Source organism: Pollicipes pollicipes, unplaced genomic scaffold, assembly GCF_011947565.3.
Source record: "Pollicipes pollicipes isolate AB1234 unplaced genomic scaffold, Ppol_2.1 Scaffold_2555;HRSCAF=2994_pilon_pilon_pilon, whole genome shotgun sequence".
Lineage (NCBI taxonomy): Eukaryota > Metazoa > Arthropoda > Thecostraca > Pollicipedomorpha > Pollicipedidae > Pollicipes > Pollicipes pollicipes.
In genome coordinates this window covers 8,901,007-8,915,007 of record NW_023596136.1, presented here as the reverse complement: position 1 = coordinate 8,915,007, position 14,001 = coordinate 8,901,007, and the positions used below count along the sequence as shown (strand labels likewise).

Below are 14,001 nucleotides of genomic sequence, written 5' to 3'. Positions count from 1 at the left end.
GAAAAGTGGTAGCCGTGGCAGCGCAAGTGGCCAAAGGACTAATTTTAGAGATAATTCTAAAACGCTCACTTTTTCTCAACTCTGGTGTTGGTCTCTGACATATTTCATGTGAAGGTACAGTATAGTCAAGGAAAATGCAACACATGCTTCCTGGCATAGTCCCAAGTTAGGCAGTTACATATCAATGAGTCATTGACGACGTCGGACAGTGTGTAAAACATGTTTGACCTTGTTTCTGTCACAATTCAGCGCTACTTAAGAAAGGGGAGTTTTTAGGTTGAAGCTTAACGCGTTAAGTAGTAAGTTTCATGCGAGCTTTTTCTTAATACGAATACACGCTCCAGAATACAATGTAATCTGTAGACATACAAAGCGCATGAGCGAAATTAGTTGTCGAAATGGCTAAAGAGATGAAACACATTAATGCCCCATTAAGGCTGGTTAATTTTCGTGTAAATATGAATAGGTAATATGAAGAGATAATTGTAATGCATGTTATGAAATACATAGATTTGAAAATTCATAGCAGAATAACAATCTAAAACCTACTAAGGCTTCGTGATATCATGCATTTTCTCTATCACCTTCCCTTCTGCTAGCTTCCTGTCACAAACAAACGGAACGGCGGAAGGCGCTGGGCGATCGCGGGCTGGGTTCGGTACGAGGGACTTGCGACTGTGTTTTCTGAATTCAGCACTTATTGGCGCCTTCCTGGCAAGACTATTGCTCTTCAGATTGGTATGCTTGGTTTAACGGAAGAATTTGCTTCCAGGCCAATGAAATCGAGGCTGATTCGGACAGATTGAAGTTTCGACGCGTAGGATCGAGCAGGTTTGTTGTGCAGTAGCATGAGCATCTATTTGCCATTAAGCGAGTATGTGGTGGGGTGTTATTTGGCCGAGCGTAAATTTGGTGTGTGTTGTAGATGTTATGCTTTGTCACCACTCGTTTTACAGGAGTATCCAAGAGTTTTCAAATGAAGAAGGGCCCCAGATTTTAGTCACGGTCACAAACGCCTTGAACGGATTCATGTTCTTCTGTGGGGTTGTCTTTGACTACATCAAAATAATGAAAACACTGCATGTATCATGAACCCATGATCCAGTACTTCAGTTTTCAATGGTACTTTTGATGGAGCAGAAAGGAATCATCTACAACTTAATACATGCAACAAAGGAATTTGTGCCAGGTCTGCAGCCCATATAGTAGAGTGCACAGTATCTGACCATGAAGATTGCAGGCTGCTGGCTCACATGGCAGGGACTAGAACAGTGCTTGCTTTTTATTAAATTAAGCTGGCCCAGACTAAAAATACCCTCTATGTTGAATACACCTGGTGTTTGGTGCAGTCCGACCACCAATTGCAATGCTAAAAGATATATTTTTCTAAAAATTATGATGGTACTTGGCATGGTACATTTGTTACAATGTAACTTGAGTAGAAATATTTAAACATTTTTCAATAAAACAATATCTGAAAATTTACTGTAATTTACCCTGGCCTGAGTACGGTTGATTAACGCAGCGGGTGCACTGTTTCAAATTCATGTAAACATCCAGCACAATGGGTGGATTTTTCGCTAGTTGGTGCAGGCCTATTGGAAAGAAGCTCTTTGCCCTTTTACAAATTGAAAATAAAATTTTTGAGATGTATTTCAAAAATCAAAATTCAACAAACATTTGATTTTGAAAAGCTGTTCATGGCTATCCACAGATATGGTATCACAATGCTGTGAGTAAGAATATTGATACAACAGCAATATATAGTGGGCTGGATGCATGGCTAAGTGCTATTAAAGGCCTATCTTGATGCTAAAGTTTTGCAGAATTATCTGATAAGATAGAGATCCTGGGAAGAAGATAAACCCTCCATCTTTGCCACCTCTTTGGCTTAGAAGAAAGATGATGCATTTGAATTTTTGTGGCACTGGGTACAGTCCTGGAGCAGGTGCATCTTTGGAAGGACTGAAATGGAAAGGTCAGCTGGCAACTGGCCAGTGAGGGTCAACCCAGGCCCAGGAAGGCAGGCCATGTTTCACCATTATGTGGCATGTAAGATTTGCTGCATTCCTGTCTGGTGAAAGGATAGAGATAAAATTATTGAACAGAATGGCATGACTTGGGTGGTGGGTTAAAGGTACACAGAACAAACTGTGCTCAGCAGGCACTCTGAATGTGAAGTTACCCATGCAAACCATTCATAATAAATTTATTTAAAAAACCCATATTCAAAGTGCATGCTACAATTTCTGCAGTTGTGTAAAACAAAATTGGTAAGGCCAGTCCCCTTTATTTGGCTTGCCAGTGTTGGATAGCAAATAAATGGCTATAAAGTCAGGTCTATACAAGACTGTGTTGTTCATGATAATGCCACTGAGATTGTCTGGCTAGAGAAGCAGATAAAAGAGCAATCTTTGCCTGGCATCGGCTGTAGCTTCAAAGGCATTCATGCAAATTATTCTCAGCTCTTTAATATTTATTTTTTGCTTGCAGTCCAACATTTGTTACTTCTATAATCATCTTTGAATCTGCCTTTATAAGTCTTACTGCAGCTTATGAAGTGTGCTTAATATTTGCTTTCTACTGTAGTTTGTTTTGGCTTTTATTTGTTGATCTACATATTCCAGTATGTGTTAGAAGTTGTACTTGTTTTATTACAGTTTGCTGGCTTCATGGTATGAAAACTCAAACTTGACTCATTTCTGATTGTAAGATCATTAGATCTGTGCTAACACAGGTAAATACTGTCCCTGTCTGTACTGAAATAGCTACTTGTCATTTACATATAGTTTTGAGCCATGCTTATAGGCAATGCCACTAGTAATTGAATCATTCATAAATCCCTTCTGATTTTGGTTTATTTGTTTTAGGCAGTTTGAAGGCAGAACTGAATGTTTTGCACAGTTCATCTTATCTCTGGGCAGTATATTTGTCTCTCCTTTATCTTTCCCATGTGCCCTCAAATTTGTGTTATGATGCTGATGGCTGCTGTCATGCTACTTAATGCAGGTGGGATTGTTCACGATCTCACTACTTTTCAGCATTGAAATGATATGCATTTCTAAGAAGTAAGTGAAATGCAGTAGCGCTGTCTTGGCACCTATGCCTGAAGTAATGCCCCAAGCATCTTTTAAATGTGCTGACATTCCAGGGCATGTAGGCATGTCCATGCTGCATGTGTCACTTATAATTTCTTTCTTCTTTTCTTACATTCACAAGTGTGGTTTTAATGCACTCTGCAAAGTTCTGCTTTCCATGTATTGTGCACACTTAATTTGTCACTGTGGCTGTCATCAGAATTTGGATTGGTATTTGCCCATGCTTGTATGAAAATGGCACCATTGTCTGTTTTTGTTTGCAGAATTTCTAGAACATTTGCTTTTTCAGTTAAACAGCCCACCATGGTTCTGAGGTTGGGCCAGAAATCATCATTAGACCTGTTATGTGAGGTAGCACTGGCACCTGACGATGCGGTTGTCTCGGAACTGGTCGCCCGTGATGCCCGCAATTCGAGTGAAAAGGTAGGTGCATGCTTCTCCCATGTGCCTACTGAGCCTGTGCCCAGAGGGCTAGGCTGTTGATATATGTTGAATGTATGTTGTGCACTCATCTTATCGTAGATCTTGTGTGTTTTGATGCTCATTACAGATGCTTCTGTTCATCATGTGTGCAGGGAGATTTATTTTCAGTACAGTCAAGCTGCTAATGTCCATACAATGTCTGTCTATGTGTGTTTGTGCAATGCACATGACCAAAATCTCAGAACAGAATGAATCTGATCACTGCCTGGTCATCTATCAAATGGTCCAGGTTTTTTCCCAAAATTGGGGCTGCACAAACATAGGCATTGGTAAACATTTGCTGGTCTGTGTGAGGTATTGCTACACAGACTAGTGCATTTTTAGTAGCATTTTGTTGATTCATGTTTACAGATTTCGAAGAAGGCTGCAGGTGGTGTGCTGGACCTGGATGAGATACTGAAACTCAGCAGCAAGCAGCTGGTCAAACATTTCACTCGGTTCGAGTCGAACGAGCTGCGCCGCGTTTTTAAGTACACCTGCTGCCTGGCTCCGTCGATTTGCCGATATGAAAGCACCAGCTTTGGCAATGAATCGAAGTCATTGCGAGCAATTAAGCAACATTTGCAAAGCCATCTGAAGCAGCTCAGTTCAGAAGCAAGTAAGTGTGGGGATTGCCTCTGGTACTCATTTCATATGCTGGTGGTGGTGGCATTGGTGAAGGAAGCACTTACCGAAGCTGCTTAAAGGCTGGGAAGAAGCAGGTGGATGGACATGCCACCTTAAAAGCATTTTACATCAAACTGGCAAAAGGGCAGTTAGAAAGTAAGGACAGTGGAAAGGGGGAGGTGCCCTGCCCCATCCCACCTTTCCTACATGGACTTTACATATGGTGCCCTGGAAAATCATTTTTGTGTTAAGGATAAAAGTTAGTATCACATCTTCTATTTTGATTCATTTTCAAGATATCAGGAAGTGCCATTATAATTATTTGTTTAGTCTGCATCCTGTGAAGTACCATTTGGCATCCCATGGGAAGCCAGTACCATAGATTTTATTTCCATAATGCAATGCTTTACTCCATAGTGCAACAGTCTGTCTTGATAGCTCGGTTGGTTGGAGTGCCTGCTTTTTGGCCCACCCTCCTTGGTGGGTGGGTTTGAGTCGCTTTAGTCGCTTGCCATTTGCCCTTGGCTGAGATGGCTTGCGGCCAGTGGTAGCGGGCACGGCACTTATCAAAGGTCAGATAACGTCAGAAGGCAGGGCAGACCGTGCCAAGCATTTTGCCACCTAACTTTTTCATTGATCTGAATTTTACGATCAGGTTGTGGGGGCCAGAGGTCACGCAGCAAGCGATGCTTAGTGCGGGCTCTGATTCCTGAAATCCATTCATTCAGAAGGTTTGGACGAAATCTGGAACAAAAGTTGAATTTAAATCGCATTTTTAGTAAAGGCTATTCATGTCTTGGAGATTTGGGACGATGAGGCACAATAGTTCGTTTTTATTGATGAAAAAACTATAAATCGACAGCTCAATACCGAAAGTGCCACACACCGATGGCTAATTGCTTAAAGCCGCGGAGTGGTGGTCGGCATTCCCAGCCTGCGGCATGCATTTGTAGGTGATATTGCCTGGCCACCACAGTGTCGGAGCACGATTGACACATCCGTGTTAATGATTGGCTTAGTGGATTGTTTTCGTAAATCAATCCTAGCTCAAATACTGCAGCTTTCAAACTGATAATTATTCGAGGTTCGCTCAACGCTTTCGGAAGCGTGCATCATGAGCGATTGGAAGCACCTCTTCTGCGTTGTCTGCATCCTTGAAGCCATGCATGCATAATGTGGTTTGCAACTGGACCTGCAATGGCTGCATTCGTGTGATTGCAGCACCCAGACTCGCCTCTCGCGAGGTCACCCGAAACCAGTCACCTCCGGCCCCGGATCAATCCTCTATCCAAAGATCACAGTCCTGATGCCAGTGCCCCGTCGGAGGACGCCGCGCCTGTCTGTTGACGTCCCATAGGACGTTGTGTGGTCGCGCTGTCCTGAGAATCGTGAGTGCTAATGTTGGTGGAGGGCATAGAGATTGCAGTTTTTGTGGAAGTGACAGCAGCACTTTTACCTATGCCATACCTTATAATATTTGTATGTTTGGTGATAACGTCATAACATATGTGTGTATGTTTGCATACTTTTGTTGTTGAAATGAACCATTTGATTTAATTGTCAGGGTGCTGGATGCCATCATCTTTTATGTGTTTGTGTCAATTGTGTGTGTTTGGCTCTGTTACAAAGTTTGTTTTTTTTTTTGTCTCATCTTGAAGCTAATGCCCACTTTGTGTGTTTTCAGCTGGCCGCATCAAGTTCACAGCGGAGACGATTGTGCCGCTGCCTCGGCGGACCACAGATATCCGCATCGGAAAAAAATACTACGCGAGAGCTAACGGAAAGTCGCCTTCTGCGGCCGGCGGCGCGAGCGGAGCCCAAAAGCAGCCGGTGGAGCCCAGCCCCAGCGTCCCTCAGGGCGCTCCACCACAGCTGCCAAGGCGTCTGAGCCGTCCCAGCGGCCCGAGCCAGCCGCAGGTCGCCTCCGCCGACTCGCCGTCGGCAGAGGAAGCGCCCTCTCCCCGGCGGCGGCGGCGGCCCGACACGCCGCACCAGCTGCGCGAGCACGACTACGCGTGCAGTGCCGGCTCTACGGCGGTGGCGGCGCGCGCAGCCGGCGGGACGACGTCAGCGGCGGCCGCGCCGCTGCCCGCCCTGCTGGGGGAGGAGGGCGAGCCGCGCTGCGCCGCCGACGCCGCGCTCTGGGGCCTGATGGAGCGCGAGCTGGCCGGGCCGGCCGGCGCCAGCGTGCCGCCGGTGGGCGCCGAGCAGGTGGTTCGCGGCCCGGCGGCGGCTGTCGTCCACTCGGCCGACCTGCCGGTCATCATGCACGCCGGAACGGCCACAGTCAGCGGACTGCGCCGATACACGCGCGTCGTCGAGCGCGACGAGTACAAGCAGCAGCGTAAGCCCAAGGGCCTGGCCAAGTTCATCAGCCAATCGGAGGCGGACAAGGAGAAGGCGCGCCAGGCGCTCAGCGAGATGCGGCTCAAACCCAGCATGTGCAACAACTACGTGTGCCGCATCTGCTACCCGCCGCAGCGGTTTACGGCGCTCTCCTCGCTCCAGTCGCACTACAAGAGCCACCTGGGTAAGGGGCCGTAGCGGCCGCCGAACCGCGAGTATGCTCATTCCGTGTGGTATCGAGACCCCGCCTGCTGGTCGGTTCAGCACCCGTTGCCTGTGTGGATATGTCACCGGGAATAACTGCTCGTGGTAATTGATTACACGCGGCATCAGCAGATATCTACCTGGTGGGAACGGATCACCGATGCCCTCAGCCGCGTGCAACGATAAGACGATGCCGCTCGTGTGTCATCGTTGTTGATGCGTAACATGTGTGAAGCGTATATGGCTCTCCGACATACTTGAGTGCTATCAAAGCATGTTGGTTCAGGGTAAAGTGGCCCACCTGCGCGACCGAGCTGCTAGGTTGAATGTCCATGTTGCACTAGTCGGCGCTAGAGACCCTTGCGGACAGTCGCGTTGTGTTCTATGAAAAACAGCTTGTGATAAACGTTCGCGGCCTGACCGTCGGCATTTACACTCACGATGCGTACTGACACCTGGATAGCCTTGCGTCTCTCCGCGTTACAGGGGTATCTCGGGTCTCTCCGCGTCGCAGGAATAACCTCGCGTCTCCCTGCGTCACAGGTATCAAAGAGTTCACGTGCGATCTGTGCCAGAAGTCGTTCACGAGGAAGATGTCGCTGGACTACCACATGCTGATCCACGCGCACAAGACGCGGTTTCGCTGCGACAGCTGCGGCCACGAGTTCCGACACAAGTCGCACTTCACAGAGCACCTGCGGCGCCACACCGGCGAGACGCCGTACGTCTGCTCCGAGTGCGGACAGGGGTAAGTCGCGCCGGCAACGGCCGCTGCGCCTTGTTGGCTGGCTAGGCTGCCCGTCCATTGCGCCATTATCTTAATCTCAATGTTTTAGAGATCGGGCGTATCGAACAGTTTTTTGGGGGAAAGGGGGAGGGCGTGGGAAATGGTGCCAGACTTATTTCATTTGCTTTCTGTTTCAAAATTTCCATTAACGTTTTAACAATTTTATGAGGGTTTGACGGTTTTGACATTTTGTGTCAAATGTCAAATTTGTAGAAGTTTTGTCAAAGGGTTGTCAAATACGATATCAAAGTTCTGATATTTTGACATTTTTCCCCGTTAAACGTAGCCGTAAGGGAAGCTCCTGTTTTATACATATAGATTCCCACAGCCTGTCTCAAATGGAATATATTGCACCTTAACTTGGTCAAGCTCGCTATGAGGTCAACGTTGCATCTTTTGGGGTTTGATGGGCCGAAAAGCTTGCTGTGCCGATAAGTGTGTGCTCGTTCCAGTAAAAATGAAATTAGGAAACTTCTTTGGTTGTCTTTCAATAACTCTTGCAGACAGCGGTGTCTTTGTGGGTGACTGAACCTGAAAAGACTATTAAAAAGGCTGAATGGTAAATCCTGCTCTGTCTTAGCCCAGCTATGCATGAACGTTTCATGCATTGCTTTATTTGTATTGGGCCCGGAGAAAGCCCCTCCCCCCCCCCCCGTCCTCCTTTGTTTCGAATTCAGTGCGACTGTGAATGGGAAGGCTGGTTTGTTTCGCCTGTCCGAAGTAAAAAGTCTTAATGTGTTGCTTCCAACATGTTCCATTGTCTTGTTCGTTGCTTACAAATGGAACAAGTTTGGTTGCAAGAATGATTTTATATTATTTTCGCTCGTTCCAGCTTTAAAGCCAAGAACTCGTACCGGCGTCACCTGGAGTCGAAGCACGGACAGCGGCTGACGCAGACGGGCAACATCGTCATCCTCTCGGATGACGAGCACCGCAAGCTGTTGGAGCGCTCGCACCACGAGGAGCGCTCCAGAAAGCGCAGGTCAGTCCTGGCGTAGGGACACGCCACGGCCTGCCGAGGCGGGCTCCGGCGACGGCTGGCCACCCGACGACGTTGTCCATCTGTTGCCTTCTTTCCGACATTTTGGTTATTTTAGACGTATCGTTGCGTATTTTTAATAACGTTTTGATTGTTTGAAGCATACAGTTGTCCATGATTTCAGAACTATGAATTGCATATGTAGCATTTATAAGACTTGCTTGGATTACTTGAAAAAATGTTCGCAATTTGCTTAGATACCATTCGTGTAGGTTTTTCCACAGAGTTTCGATTGTTTCAATGTGTCATCACGAAGCTGTTTTAGACGTTACTTCGTTTTTCTTTTTAGGAATGGGTATGTGGGCGTTGTTGTCATGTACAGGCCATGTTCATGTTTTTCTTTTGTTCTGAATAGAGCCTTGGCAATGCACCCTTAGGCTTAACCAGGAATGTACCACAATTTACTAAACAGAAGGCTACGACTTTTCGAAGGCATCTTTGGCATCGACACGCTTCGATCACGTATTTAAAAAATTCATTTTGGGCGTAGTCTGGAGCTGTGGCTTGGTGCCGGGTGCGTGGCGACAGCGCCACTGACACCGCCCACCGCGCCGCAGACTGCTGGCCGGCTCGCCGGGGCCGCAGAGCCCCAGCAAGACGGGCTTCTCGGTGGTGGACGTGGTGGTGCGCGATGCCACCGGTCAGGTGGAGTACATGTGCAACGTGGACGGCGGCGGCGGCGGCGGCGGCGGCGGCGGTGGCCAGCCGGCCGGCTCGCCACCGCCGCCGCTGCGACCGCCCTCGGACGTGCTGCAGCAGGTGGTGGAAGCCACCGTCACCTCGCCGCCGCCGCCGCCGCCGCCATCGCCGCCGCCGGCCCCGGTAGCCGGCTCGCTGCAGCCGCCCCCACGGGTCAACCTCACCAGTTCCATCGGTAACTATGACGTCTACTACTCGTTCGGTAACGTCGCCAGCTCGCTGTCGGTTTCGTAGGCGCGGGCGAGGCTGGATCCGGCATGTCGCCGTGCTGCCTGGAGCGGGCGGCGGTGGCGGTGGGTTAGCCAGGCACGAAGATCCCGCGGTATGCGGTCCGAGGCTACGTCCAGGGCTGCGTCCCTGAGGCGATCGGCGACCGAAGGGCGCGCTGCATTTGATCGAAACTGGCCGACTGCGCTGCGCGCTGGAGGCTGTTCTGGCACGAATGCTACTTAATGTCACGCAAGAGACTGGGAACTGGATGACGAATGTGAGGAAAGACAATGTATTTAGACGCTGTCGTGAAAGGGTTGGGCGTACTTCCGTGTCTTATTGCATTTTAGGAGTGTCGCAGCTTTTTGCTGGACATGTGTATCAAATAGTGGCCTGCTCTTTTTTGCTGTTTTTGGACCAAGAAGTTTCTTGACTTCATATGCTGTATCGACACGTCGGTATAGCTGTACATGAGTGTGCCGTAGTTTGTCCGTTGGCTTGACGGTGTTGAATGTTAAACAGGCACAAGCGCCTTGACTAACGTTGCGGGGGAGGGGGCTTTATATAGAGCACTACTAGGAGTGTCAGTTGTCGAAAACTACCTCGGTGACGAAAAAAAAAAAATAGAAGTTGTTTCTCACTCGCTGGTCTTCTACATTATTTGGCCGTTTTTCATGATTTGGCGTTTTTGGTACTTGTGAATACTGATGTTTTTGGTACTTGTGTGAATCGGGAGCATGGTATCGCGGGCTCCTATTGGCATGTGTTACGTCACGAATCACGCTGCGTAATGGCGGCAACGGCGTTACGCAGCGTCTCAAGCCAGGGGTGTTCGAGGGCATTGCAGGTGCGTCGCACGTTCAAGGAGCGCTCCAAACCGAGAAATGGACGTTCCGCGAAATGCAGGCAGTGCGTTACTCATGCGTCACGCGTGCTCTGAAATTCGCCTGGCCATTGTGACGAACGCTTGACATTCCATCTGTACAGGCTGTCTTGTGTACAAGTGCGCGAAGTGTGAGACATCAACTGTTTTGCTCAAATGTTAGCAGATGGATGGGTTCGGATGGAGTCGCCAGACAGCCGTGTCTTGTTTCCCGTCGCGTTTTCCGTGCCTTGCGATGCCTTGTACAGTTGCATTACGAATTGTGGAGCGCCAACATAGCATGGCTGTGGAATCGTGCCTAGTGCCTCGTGCCGAACGCGGGCGTCGTCATTTGGATGGCCCTGCGCCACTGTCGTGTCTCTTCATGCCTTCCGCGACAGATGCCCCAGGTGCATCGTAGTGCGACGATGCGTTCCAGTCGCTAGCCTGGCGCCGTGACTTCGACAGTGTGACGTCACTCATCCGTTGTGTGTTAACGCTCGCAGGAGACAAATGTGGTGTGTGCTCGGCGCAGTGGCACTGTGCGACGGCGTCAGAAACCTCATTGTCAACGAAGCTTTGGTTGGTTGTTTTTCATGTGTCAATATATCAAGGTGACGTACTCGTGGCTTGTGATGTGTTCGGTGTAAGCGATAGGCAGCTGGAGGTGTACGAAATCTACGAACCTTTCAGTCCATACGTGACGTGCAGGCAGCGAGCCATGCATGCTGGACGGCAGCGAGCCGTCCCAGCGGGCAGTCTTCCAAATGCCTCGCGACATATTCCACACCGTAAACCTGTTCGATGGCGCGGCCGGCGGCTAGATGATGCACGGTCCCCGGACCTGCGGCATTTACCGCCACCCGACCAGTGCTCAGACGAGAGAGAAAAGTCGGGGCGGCGCGAGGAAGGTGGACGAGAACTTGGCACGTAGTGCTTTGAGGCGGTAATCGGTGGGGCTATCAGGGAAGTCAGGTAGGCAAAATGCTGGAGGCGCTATCTCAAAACAGCTTGCGATGTTGATGGACCAGTGAGGTCAGGTACGCGGCAGAGGGGGGAGGCGCGGGGGTCGTGTTTCCACACCAGTGAATTGACACCAAATGCTGGACGATTTGCAGGAATTCAGTCCAAATCCGCAGCCTTGTGGAGAAACTTAACGTTGTGGACCCTCCCTCCGTCCCGAAGAAAATTCCGCATACTTGCATGAGCGAGATCAGGAGATAGCGGTCTCGGCATGCTTCCGCGCTTGTAAGTACGAAGGGAAAGTAACATCTTTTTTATCCAGTGAGCACGCATGGCTGCCAAATCCTTCACCGCCTGTACGGAATCCGATGGATGCCTTGCGCCGTGTTCGCCGTCAGACGGTAGCGACGCGTGGACGGTGATGTCTCTGCGGTTTCTGCGCGGCTTCGGTTGCGGATACGTAATTACTAGTTAGTACATATACGGTAAGTAAAATGCGGCGCAGGTGCGTAGCGGTTGTTCTGAAATATTCCCGAAGTTGATGTCCTGAGACGAGGGTCTCTGAGGATCAGTGTTGGAAAGTCGAAAAGTGTTCCTGGTAGCGGAGTACAAATTTTCTATAGTTGAGCGCGGAAAAATATCCAAGTGCCGTGGGCCAGTACGGTTTTATTTAGCTTATCTTTGAGACATAAGCGAAACTTTTCATGCACAGCACTTCATGTAGGCACACTAGTTGAAAGGAAACATCAGTATTGAACATGACTGAAACAAGACGGTCTCAGACTCTGTACGATGAAGCACAGGTGCGTATATATGGGTTTGCAATTTATGAAAGGCTGTGCATATTCACCCTCCAAAAGGGTGGGTGGCTATGCACCTGGCTTATACACCTTCCAAAATGAAGGATGGCTGCACACTGGGCTTAATCACCTTCCAACATGGGGGGTGGCTATGATACACACAGCCAGAGAAAAAGGGTACACAAAAATAGAAATGAATCATGACAGATGGCTATCTACTTATTCTCTACCATGATCATGCTACTCACTGCTGCACCAGCTAACCAGTTTTAAAAATGGCTAAACATTTATGCCCTCCACCTCCTAGATAACACACAAGGCTTGTCCCAGCAGAATAATAGAGACAGGCACCACTCAACCAAACCAAACCAGCACAAATACAATGCCTATCAGACCCATCCAGGCTGGCCAAAAGGGACTGGAGTCAGTCACTCCACCAACTCCAGCAAATGAATAGAATAGATGTGTGGGTTTTGATGCCCTTTAACCTGAATCATTGCAAAATATGATAATTTATGTTGCTGATGGTTGTCCCAATGTGGTGATGATCCACTGATGTTTTTGTCCCACTAAACCCTTCTCCTTAACTTGCTAGGCCAAAGTTATGGGCTCGTGTTCCTCTGGTGTCCTGGCGTCTGCCAGTGTGAGGTGGCTGTCTCCCAGCAGTTTTTGTTGATTTATTTATGTAATATTTATATATGTATATATAGGTTATTTATAGCAATGTATTTTGACTTAAAAGTATATTCTTGTAAAGCCTGAAATACTGGCTCTAATTTCACATCCTTAAGTGACAAATTTGATTTGATTTAAATCCTCAGCTGCCATAACATTTTTGTACTCTGATACCAGAAAGTGGCCAAAAATCCAACCACAGAGCAGTTCTGGATGAGTACTTTAAGCCCTTCATCATAATTGTGATGCCAATCTCCATACAGCCTCCATCCAAGAGAATCAGGAGTTAGTGCCAGCAGCATTAAGTGGCAGGCAGGTATCAGCTTCCATAGTGATAAAGTGAAAATGTTTGGTGATTTTCAACATATACATCACTTACAACAAAAACAAATTGGTTTTGTAAATCTGTGCTGGTCATGGAAATTTTCCAGCTTCATCTGTGATGCTAAGCAGTTGGCTAAGGTGATGATCAGTGATCAGATCTGGTGATGCTAAGCAGTTGGCTGTGATGCTGAGCACTTAATGTGGAATATCTCAATATGTCTTGCATGTCAGTTGTAAGCAAGATAACCAAACCTAGCACAGGTTCTTTGGAACCATGCTGCTGTGGTAGGGAATAAGGAAGCTCTACCCTCTTTGTCATTTCTAAAGAGGTATGCCTGTTTTCAGTTGAGCAAGGCTTGAGAATTCCACAAACATTACCAAGATGACATCCACTGAGCAGCTCGGCACAGCCCTGCAGGAAGAGTTGGACAGGGCAAAGACAAATCTTAAGGGAGTGCATGAGACCTTGCAAAAATTTCTGGGCAGAGACCCAACAGAACCAAGGTAAAAATGTTAATTTTTCATATTGATCAATCAGCTTGTAAGGCTGGCATTGTTTAAAGAATGCCTCCCATTGCTGGTGTTATGTTTTTAGGGTTGGTTGAACATAATCTATTTCTCTCAGCTGTATGTCTGCTTTGGTCAGTTTGATGTTTTTCATAAACAGAATATTGTACTGATATTAAATGGCCATTTATAGCTTGTCAACAACCATGCACCAGCATTTGTACCACTGGAGCTGTGTCGGTGGATTTGCGATGTAGTGGTTGGCCGCGCGTGCGAGACTGCAGCGGACACCTGCCGTGTCGCGTCCCAGGCCGATCCGACGGAGAATCTCGGCGCCCGGGACCCGGCCGGCCGATGAGAGCAGTGGCAGGCTGTTCGCCGAGGGCCGCGGCGAGCCT

The 14,001-nt window shown here is 48.3% G+C and overlaps 1 protein-coding gene and 2 long non-coding RNA genes across 6 annotated transcripts; all 3 read left to right on the top strand.

The window, feature by feature from the left end:
• The first annotated feature begins 612 nt into the window (after positions 1-612).
• On the top strand, positions 613-6,137 carry LOC119113429 (uncharacterized). 4 transcript variants are annotated; one of them, XR_005095913.1, is made up of 5 exons: positions 613-658; positions 773-831; positions 3,388-3,521; positions 3,933-4,179; positions 5,872-6,137. It is a non-coding gene; the product is annotated as an uncharacterized LOC119113429 (long non-coding RNA). The 4 variants fall into 4 exon arrangements; XR_005095912.1 differs by having other exon boundaries at positions 3,362-3,521; XR_005095911.1 differs by lacking the exon at positions 613-658 and having other exon boundaries at positions 665-831.
• Positions 6,138-6,389: 252 nt separating this feature from the next.
• LOC119108289 (zinc finger protein 613) lies at positions 6,390-9,496 on the top strand. Its single transcript, XM_037231868.1, has 5 exons — positions 6,390-6,717; positions 7,281-7,485; positions 8,357-8,506; positions 9,121-9,248; positions 9,390-9,496. The coding sequence occupies exons 1-5, from the start codon at positions 6,453-6,455 to the stop codon at positions 9,494-9,496; spliced, it is 855 nt and encodes a 284-aa protein (XP_037087763.1). The 5' UTR covers positions 6,390-6,452.
• A 2,205-nt stretch (positions 9,497-11,701) lies between these two features.
• LOC119110294 (uncharacterized) lies at positions 11,702-14,000 on the top strand. The gene is made up of 3 exons (XR_005095471.1): positions 11,702-11,782; positions 13,442-13,600; positions 13,914-14,000. It is a non-coding gene; the product is annotated as an uncharacterized LOC119110294 (long non-coding RNA).
• The last annotated feature ends 1 nt before the right edge of the window (position 14,001 follows it).

Coding starts and splice junctions, on each gene's coding strand:
- LOC119108289 (XM_037231868.1), top strand. CDS start 6,453: ATGCACGCCGGAACGGCCACAGTCAGCGGACTGCGCCGATACACGCGC. Junction 7,486..8,356: donor TGCTCCGAGTGCGGACAGGG/GTAAGTCGCGCC, acceptor CGCTCGTTCCAG/CTTTAAAGCCAAGAACTCGT. Junction 8,507..9,120: donor GAGCGCTCCAGAAAGCGCAG/GTCAGTCCTGGC, acceptor ACCGCGCCGCAG/ACTGCTGGCCGGCTCGCCGG.